The 17,245-nt window shown below is 47.4% G+C and overlaps 1 protein-coding gene across 3 annotated transcripts; it reads left to right on the top strand.

The window, feature by feature from the left end:
- The first annotated feature begins 1,069 nt into the window (after nt 1-1,069).
- Nucleotides 1,070-16,297, top strand: erlin2 (ER lipid raft associated 2). 3 transcript variants are annotated; one of them, XR_015116694.1, is made up of 13 exons: nt 1,070-1,187; nt 2,065-2,172; nt 2,808-2,889; nt 3,571-3,617; nt 5,200-5,261; nt 5,648-5,773; nt 7,497-7,570; nt 8,551-8,609; nt 11,584-11,675; nt 12,136-12,225; nt 12,496-12,575; nt 12,917-14,576; nt 14,630-16,297. XR_015116694.1 is itself a non-coding variant. In XM_086207561.1 (12 exons), the coding sequence occupies exons 2-12, from the start codon at nt 2,066-2,068 to the stop codon at nt 13,094-13,096; spliced, it is 999 nt and encodes a 332-aa protein (XP_086063687.1). In that variant the 5' UTR covers nt 1,070-1,187; nt 2,065; the 3' UTR covers nt 13,097-16,297. The 3 variants fall into 3 exon arrangements, 2 of the variants coding, with proteins under 2 accessions (XP_086063687.1, XP_086063688.1); XM_086207561.1 differs by having other exon boundaries at nt 12,917-16,297; XM_086207562.1 differs by lacking the exon at nt 1,070-1,187 and adding an exon at nt 1,282-1,879 and having other exon boundaries at nt 12,917-16,297.
- Nucleotides 16,298-17,245: the final 948 nt, after the last annotated feature.

Genomic DNA, 17,245 nt, shown 5'->3' with positions numbered 1-17,245 from the left:
GGATGGATGATGGATGGATGGATGATGGATGGCTGATGGATGGATGGATGATGGATGATGGATGGATGGATGGATGATGGATGGATGGATGGATGGATGGATGATGGATGGATGGATGATGGATGGATGGATGAATGATGATGGATGGATGAATGGATGAATGTTTGATGGATGAATGATGGATGGATGGATGGATGATGGATGGATGGATGGATGATGGATGATGGATGGATGGATGGATGGATGATGGATGGATGGATGGATGGATGATGGATGGATGGATGATGGATGGATGATGGATGGATGGATGGTGGATGATGGATGGAAGGATAATGGATGGATGGATGGATGATGGATGGATGGATGATTGATGGATGGATGATGAATGGATGGATGGATGATTGATGGATGGATGATGGATGGATGGATGGTGGATGGATGGATGCATGTGTATAATAATCATACAATAACCTTTGTTATGATGTGGAAAATCACGTGTTAGCTCATCCAATCAAATTGTTCCTGCATGGCTATGAGAAGGGTGATGGAATCCATCTTAATTTCACCTCATATTTTGGAAACCATTTTGTGAGACAACTGACTTGATCTTTACATTTGACACTCATTAAGACAGAAAAACTGTGCGTGGTGATTATGATCATCATGACTAAGATCCATGATGTCATGTCCCATTTGGACGATATTCAATATGGACAGCTTTTCTCCGCAGTCCTACTCACTACTGTCAGTACTATTACTGCCATGTTGTGTGGACCAGTGAAAGACTTTATTCAAATATCTGATTCCAAGACACAGTCAATAAATCCACGCTCATTAAAATGTAAAGATAGCCAAGTGTGAGAGTGTCATGCTGAACAAGACACTCTCACACAGCAGATCATAACATATCTTACATATGAAAGTAAATGATTTCATACAACTCACTAGCAATAATGATAAATATTATTGTTGCTGTTGGTTCATAAAAAATAGAATTAAGAATGTAAGAATTACACGATAGTTCAAACACTGTGCGCTGTACGCGTAACCGACGGACGCCACCACCAGAGGACGCTACCGCAGCAGCCTGGAACCGGGCAACAATAATAGCATAGAAGAAGAAGTCGGCAGGTGCCTGAGGTGCCTGCTTCTGCTCTGTGCTGGTCTCATTTTGGACGAAATTACAGGTAAGAACCCCGCGGTGGGGGTTAGCTGCCGAACCCGGATGTCCGTGTTCATGTGACGGTCGCCTGCTTGAGGCCGATGCGGCGCGTGGAGACTCTTTTGCTAACTTGCCATGTTAGCAAAGCTAATCTGTCCTTGCCCTTGTGTTGAAAGTATTGGCACTGAAATGAAGGATTTGACATTTATGTAAGCGGCGTTTTTCTCCTGGAGGCGGCGGTTCTGGTCGCTCACATCCGGCAGTTCCAGCAGCGCTTTGGCTCTCTACACCGAGCCCTCTGCGTTATGAAGGAGCCCCCAACTCCTGCAGCTGGTCGCGGGGTCTCAGCTCCTCCATTCCTACCTGCAAGTCGCAACTTCGGACTGTGGTTTGCTGGAGTTCTGTTACTTCCGCCGACCAGCAGAGGCTGCGTCCAGCACTTCAGAATTAAATTGTAGACTAAAGATGACGTGACGAAGGCGGGGTGATGACTGACGTGCCCGAGTCAGCCTTTAAAATGGCCGGTTTCATCAGCAGCCACCCGAACAGAGGTGGGACTCGGGGTGCTACGCATGAACTGATGCAGGAGGGGAGAGTGGCTCTCAGCTCCTCTCCAGCGCTCCAATCCTAGGAAACGGTATTGTTAGGGTTGCCTTCTGTGCAGAGAGGTTACGTTGTTTTTGTACCCAAACCTCAATCCTCTTTAAGTGTGACGAGGTGAGTCCCAGCTGAAGCCTGGTTAAGCTGAGCTGAGAGGAGATCAGCGCTGAGCGTTACTACGCTCCAGGACAGATCCTTCACCGCTGACTCATTGGGACCGGGAGGTGTTTGATCATGTGACCACTCTGTTTACGACACCACCTGCTCATCCTCACATGGCGTCTGCTTGCTCTGCCCACCAGGATGGCACAGTGGGGAGCCGTATTCTCCATCATTATGGCTCTTGGAGGAGCAGCCCTTTTAGCTTCCGTGCACAAGATTGATGAAGGACACACAGGCGTTTACTACAGGTGAGACTGCAGTGTTCCGGCTTGTTCTTCAGCTTGTTCCTGCCATACAAAGTCAGTAAAGCTGAGGTGCGTCTGAAGCTGCTCGCCACCAGTTACTCTGAACAGCTGGGGTTTGGGTTCATGCAGCTGCTGGATAACACAAATTCACATGCATCATCACATGAATATATTTTTCCCATCTGTGTTCATTCAGTCATGAGAAACATGGAAACACCATGGAATTTGAAAATGGCAGTTTCCTGGAAAACTTTGTCAAACCGTGCTGCCTGTCCTTCCTGTTCGTGTAATTCACACGGGTAAATTCTGATGTGGATTCATCGTTTAGGTTTCATGAAAATCAGATCATTGCAGAAGATTATTTACCTCAAAGGCCTGGAAAAGTTAAGCAAATGTATGAAATGTGTATGAAGCCCGTGAGGTTGTGTTCTCCTACAGGCCCCTCGTTGGCTCTCTGTCAGCGGGGAGCTGTTCAGGTTCTCTTCATGGGTGAAAATCAGGAACATTGGTAGAACGCTGAACCGTGTGATAATTGAATCTGCAACAAGGAGAGGAGTCTCCGCTTGATGAGGTCCATATTTTTGTTCTTTAACAAACCTGTGTGTGTGTGTGTGTGTGTGTGTGTGTGTGTGGCACAGGGGAGGGGCTCTCCTGACGGCCACCAGCGGACCCGGTTTCCATCTCATGCTTCCATTCATCACCACCTACAAATCTGTCCAGGTGAGTCAGGTTGTTTTTAAAGCACTGTGTCACAGGTCGGCCACCAGGCGCCTCACGCTCGACTCAGTATGTGACCGCGCGTGTCGTCAGACCGCTGATGGGAGGAAGTGAGAAGTGCAGGAATCAGTGATTAACAGTGTGGGTCACGCTGCAAAAGGCAGACTTGTGATAGAAATGTAGCAGCGAGTCTGGAGCCCAAGTTAATACACCAAGAACTTTGAAGCTGCTCTGCTTCCTAGCGGCCATCAGCAGTGAAGCTCTCATGATTCTGAGGGTTTCATGATGTTGATGATTTACTTGTTATTCTACATTCCTGGCTTTGTGAGCTTTAGCTCTGTACGTTGTGCTGACTTTTCTGGAGGAAATAATGACTTCTCCTGCCTTTGTCTTTCCTCCTCCTACATGAGGCTTGGCCAGGGTCCCCTCGTCAGAGGAGTGAGCCCTCTGACGGCCCGCCCGTTCTAAGCAGTCAGAAAAGGGACTGTGCGCACGTCTCTGAGTTGTTTGAGTAGCAACACCAGATGTTACATTGCCAGGTCAAAGTGGCTGCAGCAAGGAGGATGTTGGCTGTCCAGTAGCTGTTGTTGAAGCTCCGAGTGCTGGTTTGAATTCATGTCCATGACTTTGTGCTGACGTCTGGAAGGTCAGAAAATATTAAATGAAACATCTGTTGCCTTGTAGACGACGCTGCAGACGGACGAGGTGAAGAACGTACCGTGTGGCACGAGGTGGGTTTGGTCTTTTGATTTACCTAAGTGGGGCCACATGTGACTCACACTGGCTCGTAGAAACACCCCCACACTGCCTCGTAGAAACACGCCCACACTGCCTCGTAGAAACACCCCCACACTGCCTCGTAGAAACACGCCCACACAGGCTCGTAGAAACACCCCCACACTGCCTCGTAGAAACACGCCCACACTGCCTCGTAGAAACACGCCCACACTGCCTCGTAGAAACACGCCCACACTGCCTCGTAGAAACACGCTCACACTGCCTCGTAGAAACACGCTCACACTGCCTCGTAGAAACACGCCCACACTGCCTCGTTGAAACACGCCCACACTGCCTCGTAGAAACACCCCCACACTGCCTCGTAGAAACACGCTCACACTGCCTCGTAGAAACACGCCCACACTGGCTGGTAGAAACACGCCCACACTGGCTGGTAGAAACACGCCCACACTGCCTCGTAGAAACACGCCCACACTGGCTCGTAGAAACACGCTCACACTGCCTCGTAGAAACACGCCCACACTGGCTGGTAGAAACACGCCCACACTGCCTCGTAGAAACACGCCCACACTGCCTCGTAGAAACACGCCCACACTGCCTCGTAGAAACACGCCCACACTGGCTGGTAGAAACACGCTCACACTGGCTGGTAGAAACACGCCCACACTGCCTCGTAGAAACACGCCCACACTGCCTCATAGAAACACGCCCACACTGCCTCGTAGAAACACGCCCACACTGCCTCGTAGAAACACGCTCACACTGCCTCGTAGAAACACGCTCACACTGCCTCGTAGAAACACGCCCACACTGCCTCGTTGAAACACGCCCACACTGCCTCGTAGAAACACCCCCACACTGCCTCGTAGAAACACGCTCACACTGCCTCGTAGAAACACGCCCACACTGGCTGGTAGAAACACGCCCACACTGCCTCGTAGAAACACGCCCACACTGGCTCGTAGAAACACGCTCACACTGGCTCGTAGAAACACGCCCAGACTGCCTCGTAGAAACACGCCCACACTGCCTCGTAGAAACACGCCCACACTGCCTCGTAGAAACACGCTCACACTGCCTCGTAGAAACACGCCCACACTGGCTGGTAGAAACACGCCCACACTGCCTCGTAGAAACACGCCCACACTGCCTCGTAGAAACACGCCCACACTGCCTCGTAGAAACACGCCCACACTGGCTGGTAGAAACACGCTCACACTGGCTCGTAGAAACACGCCCACACTGGCTGGTAGAAACACGCTCACACTGCCTCGTAGAAACACGCCCACACTGCCTCGTAGAAACACGCCCACACTGGCTGGTAGAAACACGCCCACACTGCCTCGTAGAAACACGCCCACACTGCCTCGTAGAAACACGCCCACACTGGCTGGTAGAAACACGCCCACACTGGCTGGTAGAAACACGCCCACACTGGCTGGTAGAAACACGCCCACACTGCCTCGTAGAAACACGCCCACACTGCCTCGTAGAAACACGCCCACACTGGCTTCACCACTGAGCACACAGTCCCGGGGCTTCAAGAGTAAATGTTGTGAATCTTGTGTCTTTCAGCGGAGGAGTGATGATTTACTTTGATCGCATAGAAGTGGTGAACTACCTGGTTCCATCTGCAGGTAAACTGTCAGAAAGCCAGAAACACAAACAGCCTTCCTGCCTCTTGCCGTTTCTGTGGCCCTGCTATTGAGATATGTGAGTGGTTGATCACTCGTGACCAGCCGTAGAATCAGGTGGGTACCACTGGATAACTGGAACCACGTTCAGAGGTGGTTCCGGGCCAAATGTGGCCACAATCTTGAAGTTGCATGTAGGCAGGTGGACGTGTCCTGGGCCACGTGGATGGAGCGCCTCATCAGCTGATGTCCTTCATTTAAGAGGAAGCATTAAGACATCACCCGATCGTGACGACTCACCTGATGTCAGCTGACTTTGTCACTGGACGTGGTTTCATTCCTGACGGCTCTGGCTCATACCTGTGCTGTCATTTGTTTTCTCTCTGCAGTCTATGACATAGTGAGGAACTTCACAGCCGACTACGACAAAGCGTTGATATTCAACAAGGTCCATCACGAGCTCAACCAGTTCTGCAGTGTCCACTCGCTGCAGGAGGTCTACATTGGCCTGTTCGGTACGTGCACTCACGTGCCGACTGTGTTGAAACTAACGGCTTATGTGAAATAACTCCTCTGCTTTTTCAGCACGAGCTTTAGCAGCACGTCGGTGAAACGCCATACGTGTGACATGTCTCTCATTGCTGGAACACGTGCTGGTGTTCGACTGTTGGCTGTATTTTCAGAAACTGCTGTTGAAGTGAGGCTGCACATGGGGATGTTACAGCTAGTACCAGTCAGACCGTTAACACAGCCAGTTTAACGTTAGCCTCTGAAGGAACTACACCACGGTCACATGACTTCAAGGTCAGCACCACTAAGCTGCAGGCATCTTGTTTTTCCCCTCATGACCTTTAACGACTGTATTACACAGACTTTATTTCAGGCATCACACCGACTTAGAGATGAAGGGACCAGACATTCAACACTGCTAATGTTTTTCTGGAGTTTGGGACTCATTACTGCACTATTTTGTACTGTGTGAACTGCAGACCTCTACCAAGACCAATAGCCCCACCCACTTGCATCGTCACATGCAGCACAAGGTTAGTCTCTCCATACAGCAGGTGAACACTAGAAAATTTTTAGTGAGCCTGACATCTGGCACATCCGTCCCTTTTGTGCAGCGCAGTCACTGGCCAATGGCAGACGCTGCTTGTAATTCCCTTTAACAACCTTCATAGCTCAGTACTCAGGCATCCAATGCAAAAAAAACTAAAAAAAAAAAAGCAGTCGTATTCTGACCCTAACATATGCTAATGCTAGTAGGAAAGGTGTGAGGTATCATTTCTGGCATCAAATACACAAAAAATACCACTTAGCATGAGCATGCTAAAGAGCAGGAAGTGACATTGGGCTGTGCTCTGCTGGCTTTCGCCTTGGCGGTGGTAACTGGCGTCAGCAACAAGAGACTGTTTGGTCTTTGATGCCGCTGGATCTGATCCAGTCGACCTGTCAGGTGGAGCTCAACGGAGCAGCTTGTAGCTGGCACCATGATGGAAACACACGAGCTCTCCTCTGTTGAGGAATCCACCTTTCATCACATCAGCCTGTGATGGGCCTCCATTCACTTTTCCCTGAATCAGCTCCCATAATTCTGCTGGTTGCACCCCCAGGTGGAGCCTGGAGTTTGTCCCCCCGGCCAGTCTGACCCGGGCAGCAGGGATGCAGCAGCCTTCGTTATTCTGTAGGAGTCACACTGACAATGTGTCGCTTCCATGAGGTGTAATGAAGGTGAACCTACAACAAATGCAAAGCTGTCACTTCTCATACTAGCTGCATTATTAGCATGATGCTCACTGGTCTCAGGCTAACGGATGCCTGCAGGTGACTGGCGGGGAGGCTGGGCATGACGGGGCGTGGTGTTTTTCCAAATGATGATTATATTGACATGTTTAATGGACAGTTACTGTGAAACTGTTTTGAAAAAACAACCACCAACACACACTCATACATATACACACACGGAGGATAAACCTGACGAAATAGCAACATTAAACCCAGTCACATCTGTGTGTTGATGAGAACATGAGGTTTGTTTTGGTCTCAGTCTTGAAAGCATGTTTTGGAGCAATACTGAAACTGCTCAGTGGTCATTCTCCATGTGTGTTCACACCAAAAACCCATGATGTCATGGTTGTGCTGCGGCTCCTGGACAGATTGAGACATGTGCCTTGGATCAAATGTCCGCTAGAAATGAAAGAACCTTTATGAGCTGAAGCCATGTTCTTTGTCCTACAGACCAAATTGATGAAAACCTGAAGCTAACCCTGCAGGAGGATCTAACCAACATGGCGCCCGGTCTCATCATACAGGTACGGGGACAGTCATTAACATGTCACAGCAGGGCTCTGTTCCAGATCTTTCAACCCATGCACATTACGTTTAAGTCAAAGCCAGGATTGTCAAATGAAGGATTCAGTCTTGAGTCAAATATCTTCAGCGCCTCACAGCTGTAGAGCGCACGCCAACACCAAAGGTAACCGCAAGTGCCTAAGCGGAGGCCTTCCCCATCACGGTGCGGTCTGGAGAAGGGTTCTGCAAGATTCCAGAGTGTTGGCTGTTTTTGATCATCAAGTAGCTGAGAGCAAGAGAAGGAGGACAACACAAAGGTCCCAGTTTCAGCGCCCTCACTGCTGGAGGGGGCGTGTCCGTGTGCCCTGGGATTGTTGATCTGTTTGTACTTTAGAAAGTCAGGCTGCAACCCTGTATGCCAGTTCTAGGATGTTTCCCTCCACAGGACATTCAGGCTGTCATGCGGGTTATACTTTTTTCGGCTACTGTTTGTTCTTCACTTGAACGTTTCCAACTGTTGGATGACTTCATGGTGTCTGTTTCATGTTCACAGCTGCAGGCGTGGGAGTTGAAGATTTGTGACTCCTCGTGCTGTGTTGTTGATGTTTGTGTTGCTATTTGTGTGTAATTTCCTCGTCATACAGGGATTTTTAATAGGTAGCATCGCTCAGCTGTTCCATCACTAGTAATCTGTGGGTGGAGAGTTAACGGTTAAACTGACACCGGGACACAGAATCAGGAGTTAGGAAATGGATGTTGATGTCACTGTTGAGGAGCAGCTAGTTGTATTTGGTGTGATCTGGTGAAACTGCTGGCACCATAGAAAGTTCAACCTCACCGTAAAGAACCGGACACTTGTAGTACGGGCGGCGGTCACAAGCTCGCTGCTGCAATGTTTGTCAGGAAACTTAAATCACGGAGGTTTATTTGGTTTCAGTAGTTTCTCCTCTTCCTACCTTCGTTAACTGACACCGTCTTGGTCGTCTGTCCTGGTCCACAGGCCGTACGAGTCACAAAGCCCAACATTCCAGAGAGCATTCGCAGGAACTACGAGCTCATGTGAGTTTTTTATGTGGTTTTACTTGTGTTTTGCGTGTTTTAAGCAAAATGAGTAAACTGAAGCAGTGGTGAATCTGCATGAGAGGGAAACGTGGCTTTATTCTTGTCACATGCCGCAACAGGCATCACGTCGCTGTCCATGGCCTCATCAGCTGACAGCCGGCGCCACATTCCCCCGCTCGTGTGTGTGTGACGGTGCGTTCACAGCACATTCGTCAGGGCTTCAATTCCACTACAAAATGACATATTCTTCCATTGATCTGTCCCTGAGAACAGGACCTCAGTCCAGGAGCTGCTTCTCCATCTTTGGTGCAGTTTTCATGACTGGAGTCCTGTCCTAACCTGGTATTCATCAGCTTCACCCTTTCACTCTTGGGTCAAACGCTCTTCATTCATGAGTAAAAGTAGAATAAAAACTGTGACTCTGCAATAGCAGCGCGGTCCAGCCCGCCACCCTCACAGCCTGAGCCACCCGTCGTCTGTGACGGGACATTGTGATGTATTTCATTCCAGGACATACGATACTGGCAGTATCATCAAAAATACAGGATTCTTAATCAACTGCCGTCGTGGTTACATAGTTGAAGCAGAGCTCTGAAGCAGGCCACGTTACAGACAGTATGCTCACAAACATCACCATACAAAAGGAGAAATAAAACTATCATGAAAAAAAAGATATTTCTCAAATATTACAGCAGAAAAATAGACACCAGCATGCAGTAGCCAGTCTACATGTGTATTAGTAAGCAAGTCACCCAATAAGTAGTTTTTGTAGTCAGTAGTAGAAGTAGTTTCTAACCCAATGTGCTTCTCATAATCCAAGCTGACACTAACAAGTACAAATCCTGTAAATGAATCTTAAACCCTCCATCGTGCACTGGGACATACAGCAGTTTTACTGCGTGGGGGGGGGGGCTCCCTGTACGTCCTGAGTATTTGTAGATTCAGCCAACATTCCTGTGGTTTCTTATATCACTTACAGTCAAGCTGGGCAGCAGCAGTCACACACACTGAACAAATCACAAGGCTGATTTTAAAAATAGAAAACAGACAAGTTAGTTTTATCTGCCCAGTGATTGGACACGTCTGTGTGTGGCTCAGCCGTCTGCTCCGCCCATCAGTGTCTCCTGTTGTGTTGTCACTGGGTGTCCTGTTACTCTGCAGACTCCAGTGTTGTACACAGAAAGCACGATCCACACCAAACAGTTCTACCCTGTAACTTCAGCCAAGAGGAACCAAAATGACTTTAAGTCAATAAAAGTTGGTCTGATGAAAAGAAAGCTTAAGTTACAAACTATCCGGTGCTTCTGCTTTCATGTACTAGAAGTTAGCTCAGACTTTCCAGTGCAGACATCCTGTTGGAGGTGAAACAAAGAGAATGTTTATGGAGGAGGCTGTGAAGAGGAACAATTCTCCTGCTCAGAACAACCCTGCAGGTCTTCACTTGCAAGTCCACATTAAGAGTCAAGTCTTACTCGAGGTTCAGTCGTCGTGCCAGTTCCCCCGCCTGTGTTTCTCTCTAGCTTTGACGTCAGCCAGCAGGCTGTGGGCTCGGGAACGTAGATGAGCTATAGTCATTGTGGCAACGCCAGCACAGGGAGCCATCTTTTAAAAATGCTTATCAAAAATCACTGGCTATACCAATAGCTACATCTCACAAAGCTAGTAGCAAGCTAGCATTTAGCTGATGCAGCTGACATCTTTGCCAGCCCCAGTGGTTACGTGCGAAGGATGACCTGATGTGTTCTGAGATGTGTGATGTTTGACATAGTTGGTTCAGCTTCCTTTATTTTGACTTCACAAATGCTGCACATAGCAGTTCATGGCCACGCCCACCAGACAGATGCATTAGCATAAGCGTGGTGGGAGGGAGAACATTCAGTTCATCAGAGAGATCCGTAATGGGAATTCACCAAATTAAGTCTAAAGTCTTTTCACAAAGAGTGCGAGCAAGCGAAGTTGCCGCTGTGTCTGACTCGCATGCCCATCTTTGGCTCAGAGGAGCCTTTAGCATTAGCGGTTGCATTTCTACAACTTGTTCAGGTCCAGATCAACGTGACAGTCGAGACGAAGCATAAGCACGAAGGACGTCGCAGTAGAACCAGAAAGTAGTTGCAGCTCCTATTAGAACAAGGTTCAGCACCTGTCCCCGTCATGTTACTCTGCTAGCTCTCAAAGGAGCGGATGAGAATGTGCCAGCTGTCTGTATTTTACCACTTGTATCACCAGAGGGTGCTGTTGCACCACAAAACTACACAGTGCTGCTTTAATGAGTAATATACATTCCCAAAAGGGTGAGATGTTCTGTTTCCTGGTTGTCGATGAGTAATATTGTACAGTTGTCATGTCGTTGGTCATGAAAACCAGGAAAAATCATGGAATTTGAAAGTTAAAATTTTTAAAACAAAACCTGACAGTGTTGGAGACAAAGTCACGGAAATCTGATTCACAAGTACTAGATAATAGAGTCTAGATGGCTCCATTAAGATTTATTGGAAAACAATCTGGGTTGATTCATACGTATTATTTCTATGTCGAGACATCGTTATGTAACTTGTCATTCAGTCCGATTTCGTTAGATATACATTACCATGGACTTCTGTTGACTCATGTAAATCAGCTGGTAAGATGAGTCTGAACCTGATCACTGGCTTGCGTCATGCCAGGTTAAATCGGTTATTGAAGCTGTTTTAAACACAATAAAGAGATGGGGGGGGGGCTGATTGGCCAAACCACTCTGCTTCTGTACATATTAGTTCGTTGAGCATGTGTGTGGCAAATGCTCTGTTGACAGCATTGTGATGTCAGTCTGTAAACAAGTTAAAATGTACTTCTTCCTCCTCTTGACATTTGAGGCATGCAACCTTTTTTGGAACCCAGCAGTGTTTGGGTTCAGGACTGAGGAGGCGTAACCTCTTTGACAACACTAAACAAGCGTGTGGGTGCTCTAATGCTCAGAATGACGTCTCTGCAGGGAGAGCGAGAAGACAAAGCTGTTGATCTCCCAACAGACACAGAAGGTGGTTGAGAAGGAGGCGGAGACGGAGAGGATCAAAGCTGTGATCGGTAAGAAGGCAAACCAGGGGAGGTTGTGGATCCTTGGTGGCCGCACCGGCTTCACAGGGTCATGGAAAACCTGCAACATTCTGAAAAATGTCATGGAAATTTGCTTCATGAATACCTGCACGATCAAAATGATCTGGAAGCATGTTTATGTTTTATCAAACCATGTAGCCTGCTGTTGATGGTCATTTCTAACATGAATTTCTGTTGATTTGTCAGAGGTAAACAGATTTTAGAGAATGTGTAGTTCTGAAATTGTCCTGCAAAGGTCTGTTTATAGTCTGGGACTATGAGGTTTAACTTGTTCCATCAATTGACTTATTTTGAGGCCACAAATAACCTTTTACCACTATTCTATACATCTTTGACAAATTATATCTGACCGCCTCAAAAGACTAGATACCTGGGTTTCTCTAGAAGAGAGCCTTGCTGCAAATGAAAGGTTGCTTTTGTTTCCTTACAGAGGCTGAGAAAGTTGCCCAAGTGGCAGAGATCAAGTTTGGACAGAAGGTCATGGAGAAGGAAACGGAAAAAAAGATCTCTGAAATAGAAGGTGTGTGTATGAGGGAGAGGGAAAGGTGGCGAGATGAGGTTTGTTCTGGCAGGTCATGCTCAGCTCCTCACATTTTACATAGGAGTTTAAAATTGAAAGAAATAATCCCTAAAAATAACCTCCAGTCACACATTCATCTGTTAATTGGTTTAGGTGTTTGGCACATTTAGGAATCTCCATTGTTTACACCAACTTCCTGCTCAGCGGAACAGAATCTGTTACATTGTCCAGTGGCCTCTGATGCTGAGGGTGTTTGTGTTTGGTTCCCAGATCAAGCGTTCCTGGCCCGGCAGAAGGCCAAGGCCGACGCAGAGTTCTATACAGCAGAGAGGACGGCCCAGGCCAACAAGGTGAGAGATGACCTGTGGTACGGAGGCCCAGAGAGGCCTCACTTGCGAACAATGTTTTCTGTGGTTACAGATAATACTTTGCTATCTCAGGATAATAAGATGAGTTTACCACTGATAAGGGAATATGATCAGGTATCCCCAATAAGACAATAATACTTCTCAAACAAAGTAACAGACTGCGAGAACAGTAACTCTTGTCATCATGACAGCACAAGCTGTTATGCATTTATCAGGACTGTGAAAAGTGAATTGCAGGTGCGGCCTGTCTGTCCAGCTGTAGCCTGGACAGTGGCGTCTCTTGTCCTCTTGGCATGATGGTAAACGTGTTTCCACTCTCACAGCTCAAACTGACACCAGAGTACCTGCAGCTGATGAAGTACAAGGCCATCGCAGCCAACAGTAAGATCTACTTTGGGAATGAAATCCCTCAGATGTTTGTGGATTCAGCCTCTGCAGGGGGCCCCATCAAAGCCTCTGCAGCCATGGACATTTTGGGTGAACAGACCCTGGACCTGGATTAGCGAAGAAGGGAGCGGGACTCACAGGACCACCCACGAGTGGAGGACTCACTAAAAGATGGCTCCAAGCCACATGCTGGTTGACTGACTGGCAGGTTCTCCCTCTGGCCCAGAGAAGCTCCACTGACCAGGGCCCGTAATTCTCAAGCATCTCAGAATCATGGCTAAAAATCCCAATCAGAATTTGCCTAGGATATAAAGATCCTACCTCAGAATAGGACTGGAGTTACTTAGGAGGCTCCCTTTGTGTGCATGAGGATGGGTAGAAGATCAACATGGTACTATAGCGTCTCCCATGGGTGTGTGATAAGTTCCTTACGTGTAAGTTATTAGAAATATTGTCATTTAGCAGTCCGAGACATTAACTGAAGCATTTAGCCTCAGCGTCCAGGGTGGCGCTGCTAGCTTTGTTATCAGTGGAGTGTCCTCACCGAGTAGTGAAGGTGTGTTGTTTGTAATCCTTACAATGTTACTGACCTGCAGTTAGTGATGGTCAGCAGGTGGTCATCAGGGAGGTTTGATGCTCCAGGTAGACGCAGGAAAGTTCTTAACTGTCCCCAGCTCTGATAGAAACAGTTTTATGTTTAATTACCAATCGCACAAAGTAGTGACATTTATACCATTGTCTGTGACTGCACCTCAAGGATGAGGCGTGTTTGTAGTCCAACAGGAAGTGGTCATCTCCTGGTTTCTCCCCCAGCAGCCAATAGGATCGCTCCATGTGATTGTGGGTGGTTGAATCAGTAAATCAGGTGAACAAAAGTTGATGATCTTCCAGGTTCAGTTCATCAAGATCATCTTCACTAATGAACCACTTTGTGACTTCAGACTCTTGTTAGCAACCCAGGTTTTAAGACTCCACCACTCCACCATCCACCGGTCTGGTGTTACTGGTGGATCTGATGTAGAACTGAACCTCCACCATCCACCAGTCTGGTGTTTACTGGTGGATCTGATGTAGAACTGAACCTCCACCATCCACCTGTCTGGTGTTACTGGTGGATCTGATGTAGAACTGAACCTCCGACATCCACCAGTCTGGTGTTACTGGTGGATCTGATGTAGAACTGAACCTCCACCATCCACCAGTCTGGTGTTTACTGGTGGATCTGATGTAGAACTGAACCTCCACCATCCACCAGTCTGGTGTTACTGGTGGATCTGATGTAGAACTGAACCTCCACCATCCACCAGTCTGGTGTTTACTGGTGGATCTGATGTAGAACTGAACCTCCACCATCCACCAGTCTGGTGTTACTGGTGGATCTGATGTAGAACTGAACCTCCACCATCCACCGGTCTGGTGTTTACTGGTGGATCTGATGTAGAACTGAACCTCCACCATCCACCGGTCTGGTGGTTACTGGTGGATCTGATGTAGAACTGAACCTCCACCATCCACCGGTCTGGTGTTTACTGGTGGATCTGATGTAGAACTGAACCTCCACCATCCACCGGTCTGGTGGTTACTGGTGGATCTGATGTAGAACTGAACCTCCACCATCCACTGGTCTGGTGTTTACTGGTGGATCTGAGGTAGAACTGCATGTACAATGGTTATTGACCATGAAGAGTTTTACAAACTAGGTGTGCTGTCATGAGAACATTGAGGACTACACTGTTAATCTGAGATGTTATGGATAATGAACTGTTCTTTAAGGTTTCCACTTGATCTCTCTGGAATACACAGTAAGTAGCTCGTGCTCTGGTGTCGTCACCAACCCAAGACCGTCACTCAAGTCCCATAATAAGAAGCAGATGGCTAAACAAGTGACCAACCTTTTATATTGATGTCACCTGACCAAGTTCAGTTGGCTGAAGAAAGCCTCACGATGCAGTTCAGTCGTCAGAGAACTGCAAAGTTTGAGGACCCAAGAAATAAACTTGTTACCGTCATCCTCAGAGACAGACGGGACGATGGAGACCTCTCGTCTGGGCTGCATTCGGAAGCTGAGCCCATACTAGTTAGCTTAGCTCAATGAATGGTAGTAGTTGGGCAGGTGAGCATACCTCCATCTTGTCCACTCAGCTTTCTCCTCTGTTTATTGCCATTGAAAAGATTAAGTTCCTGGTTTCAGTTGTATTGAAGTAATCCTCCTTATTCTCTCATTTTGTTGGTCCAAGTTTTAAGGTGCTGCTTCAAATCACTGCGCCGAGTCAGGAAAGCAGTTCTGGTTATGTGTCTGATTGAAACATTGCAGCTGTGTAGTTGTCAGGCTCTATAAACCAGAGAGGGAAGCATGAGCTCACAATGGACCTGAAGAGGGACCAGAGGAAGGCCACCACTTCCGACTCTGAACAGCTTGAAACTTACGGGCCCTGAGTGGAAGTGTCCTCATGCGGTGAGGAGGAATGTACCGTCAGACTCTCCATTATCACCAAGTCCAATTATTTTTGTGTATTTATTTCAAGCACAGCGGAACTGTTGATGAGTGAATTGTTGTGTAACATTGCACGCAGTATTGCAGCACTTGGGTTCTCAGACTGTAGACTTGGGAGAAGACCTGTTTAGGGACCAGGAAAACCTCTTTGTTCAGTCATTCCATGTATACCAGCAAGACGTAGAGGAACAGGGAGGAACACAGGGCCACGCCTGGTGGGACATGATGGTTCCCTGCACCATTTGTGGTTTCTTTCCTGGGTCTGACTGTAGAGGTACGACAACCCTCGATGGAAAATTGTCTGTTAATATTTTTGTTGTTGGGAATCTTGATCAGGACCAAAAACATTCCGTCTCTTGTTCTTCGGTTGATAAATTGTGTAGTTGTTTCTCACTGTTTGACATCTTTGATTCATTTCAGCTAGGATGATTTGTCATGTAGTTTTTCCAAAGAACGCCCTGTCAGTCACGTGTGGCTTCCTCCGTCCCGTAGCTGCCTGGGAGCATGCTCCAGTTGATTCAGGGAACTCCAGAGGGTTTTTTCAGCTGCTGCCGCTAGACGATAGAACTCCTTGGAACTAAACCACTTGTGTCACATAATCGCTGGTTACAAACTTTATAACCTCACATTTCCTGTGTCTTGCTCTGAAAGTGATGATCCAGCATGTTGGTGGCGCTGCTCTGTCCTACCGTTAGCCATCGAAGTGACTTGCAGTTATTTACATTCACGATGTCTTGGAAAGAAATGTTTTTGCACTGACTTCATTTGTGAATGTTCAATCGTGAGATTGCCTTTGACAATAAAGTACTGTGGTTTATTCTTTGAGAAATCAAAGGCTCTGAGATGTTTTATTATTTGATTTCAAAATACTTTCATAATTCAAAGGAAGAGAGGCACCACCCCATCGGCGTCTGTTGCTGCTGATGGTCATAGCAAGTCAGGTTTTAGTTCCACATTCTTATGGAACAAAAAAAAGCAGTTCACTTGCAAAATGAACCTTGGCCTGTGAGTGTGAGGGTTCAGGGTCCCAACTGTTTTGCTCACATTTGTCACATTTTTTAACCCGAGAAGCATCACTTTCATTTTCCCACTGTTGAAATCATGGGCCAGTTTGGTACACTGCCCGAGGGACAAGCTGCACAGAGGCTTCTCCATAGGGAGGAAGACGTGTTCTCTTCATCTCCATGATCTCCAACAGAAGGTCAAAGGTCAGCTCAGTACATATCCTTAAAGAAAAATAAACAAGAAAATATTTCTACACAAAGCAACTGGGAGAACAGATGAATAGTGACCCACGAGAGAACCAGTCTTGATGCAGGAGACTTTGGATATTTACATTTAATGGTGTTACCATGACAAGGCGGCCATGTTTAATATTTGAGCACAGAACAGGAAGTTGAGGTAACTGGACTCCACACAGTCAGATCATTGATGAGAGTCTTGAAGACGTCTACAAGCTGAGTTCAAGCCGTAGCACCACCTGGTGGTTACAGGAAGTGCAAATGACTTAGGTGCCCCCAATGAGGCTCCAGCAGCGCTGGTAGAACACAGGAGCTCCATCAGAGCAACATGCCTCAGCTTGGGTCCTTCACCCCCCAGTTTGTACAGTTTGTACTGTGCCATTGAGTCTGAACAAGACATTTATAAACAGTATCTATTATCACTATTGGGAAACACCCAAATGACTCTGTTGTCTTCACCTGATGTACAGCAACATCGTATAAGTGTGTATCCTCCACTCGCTGGACACAGGAAGCGATATTTGCACCAC

Source organism: Aulostomus chinensis, chromosome 6, assembly GCF_037954235.1.
Source record: "Aulostomus chinensis isolate RoL2024-O1b breed Wild chromosome 6, RoL_Achi_v1.0, whole genome shotgun sequence".
Classification (NCBI taxonomy): domain Eukaryota; kingdom Metazoa; phylum Chordata; class Actinopteri; order Syngnathiformes; family Aulostomidae; genus Aulostomus; species Aulostomus chinensis.
Note: the sequence above shows the minus strand (reverse complement) of the source record. Positions and strands in the feature narration are given on the sequence as shown.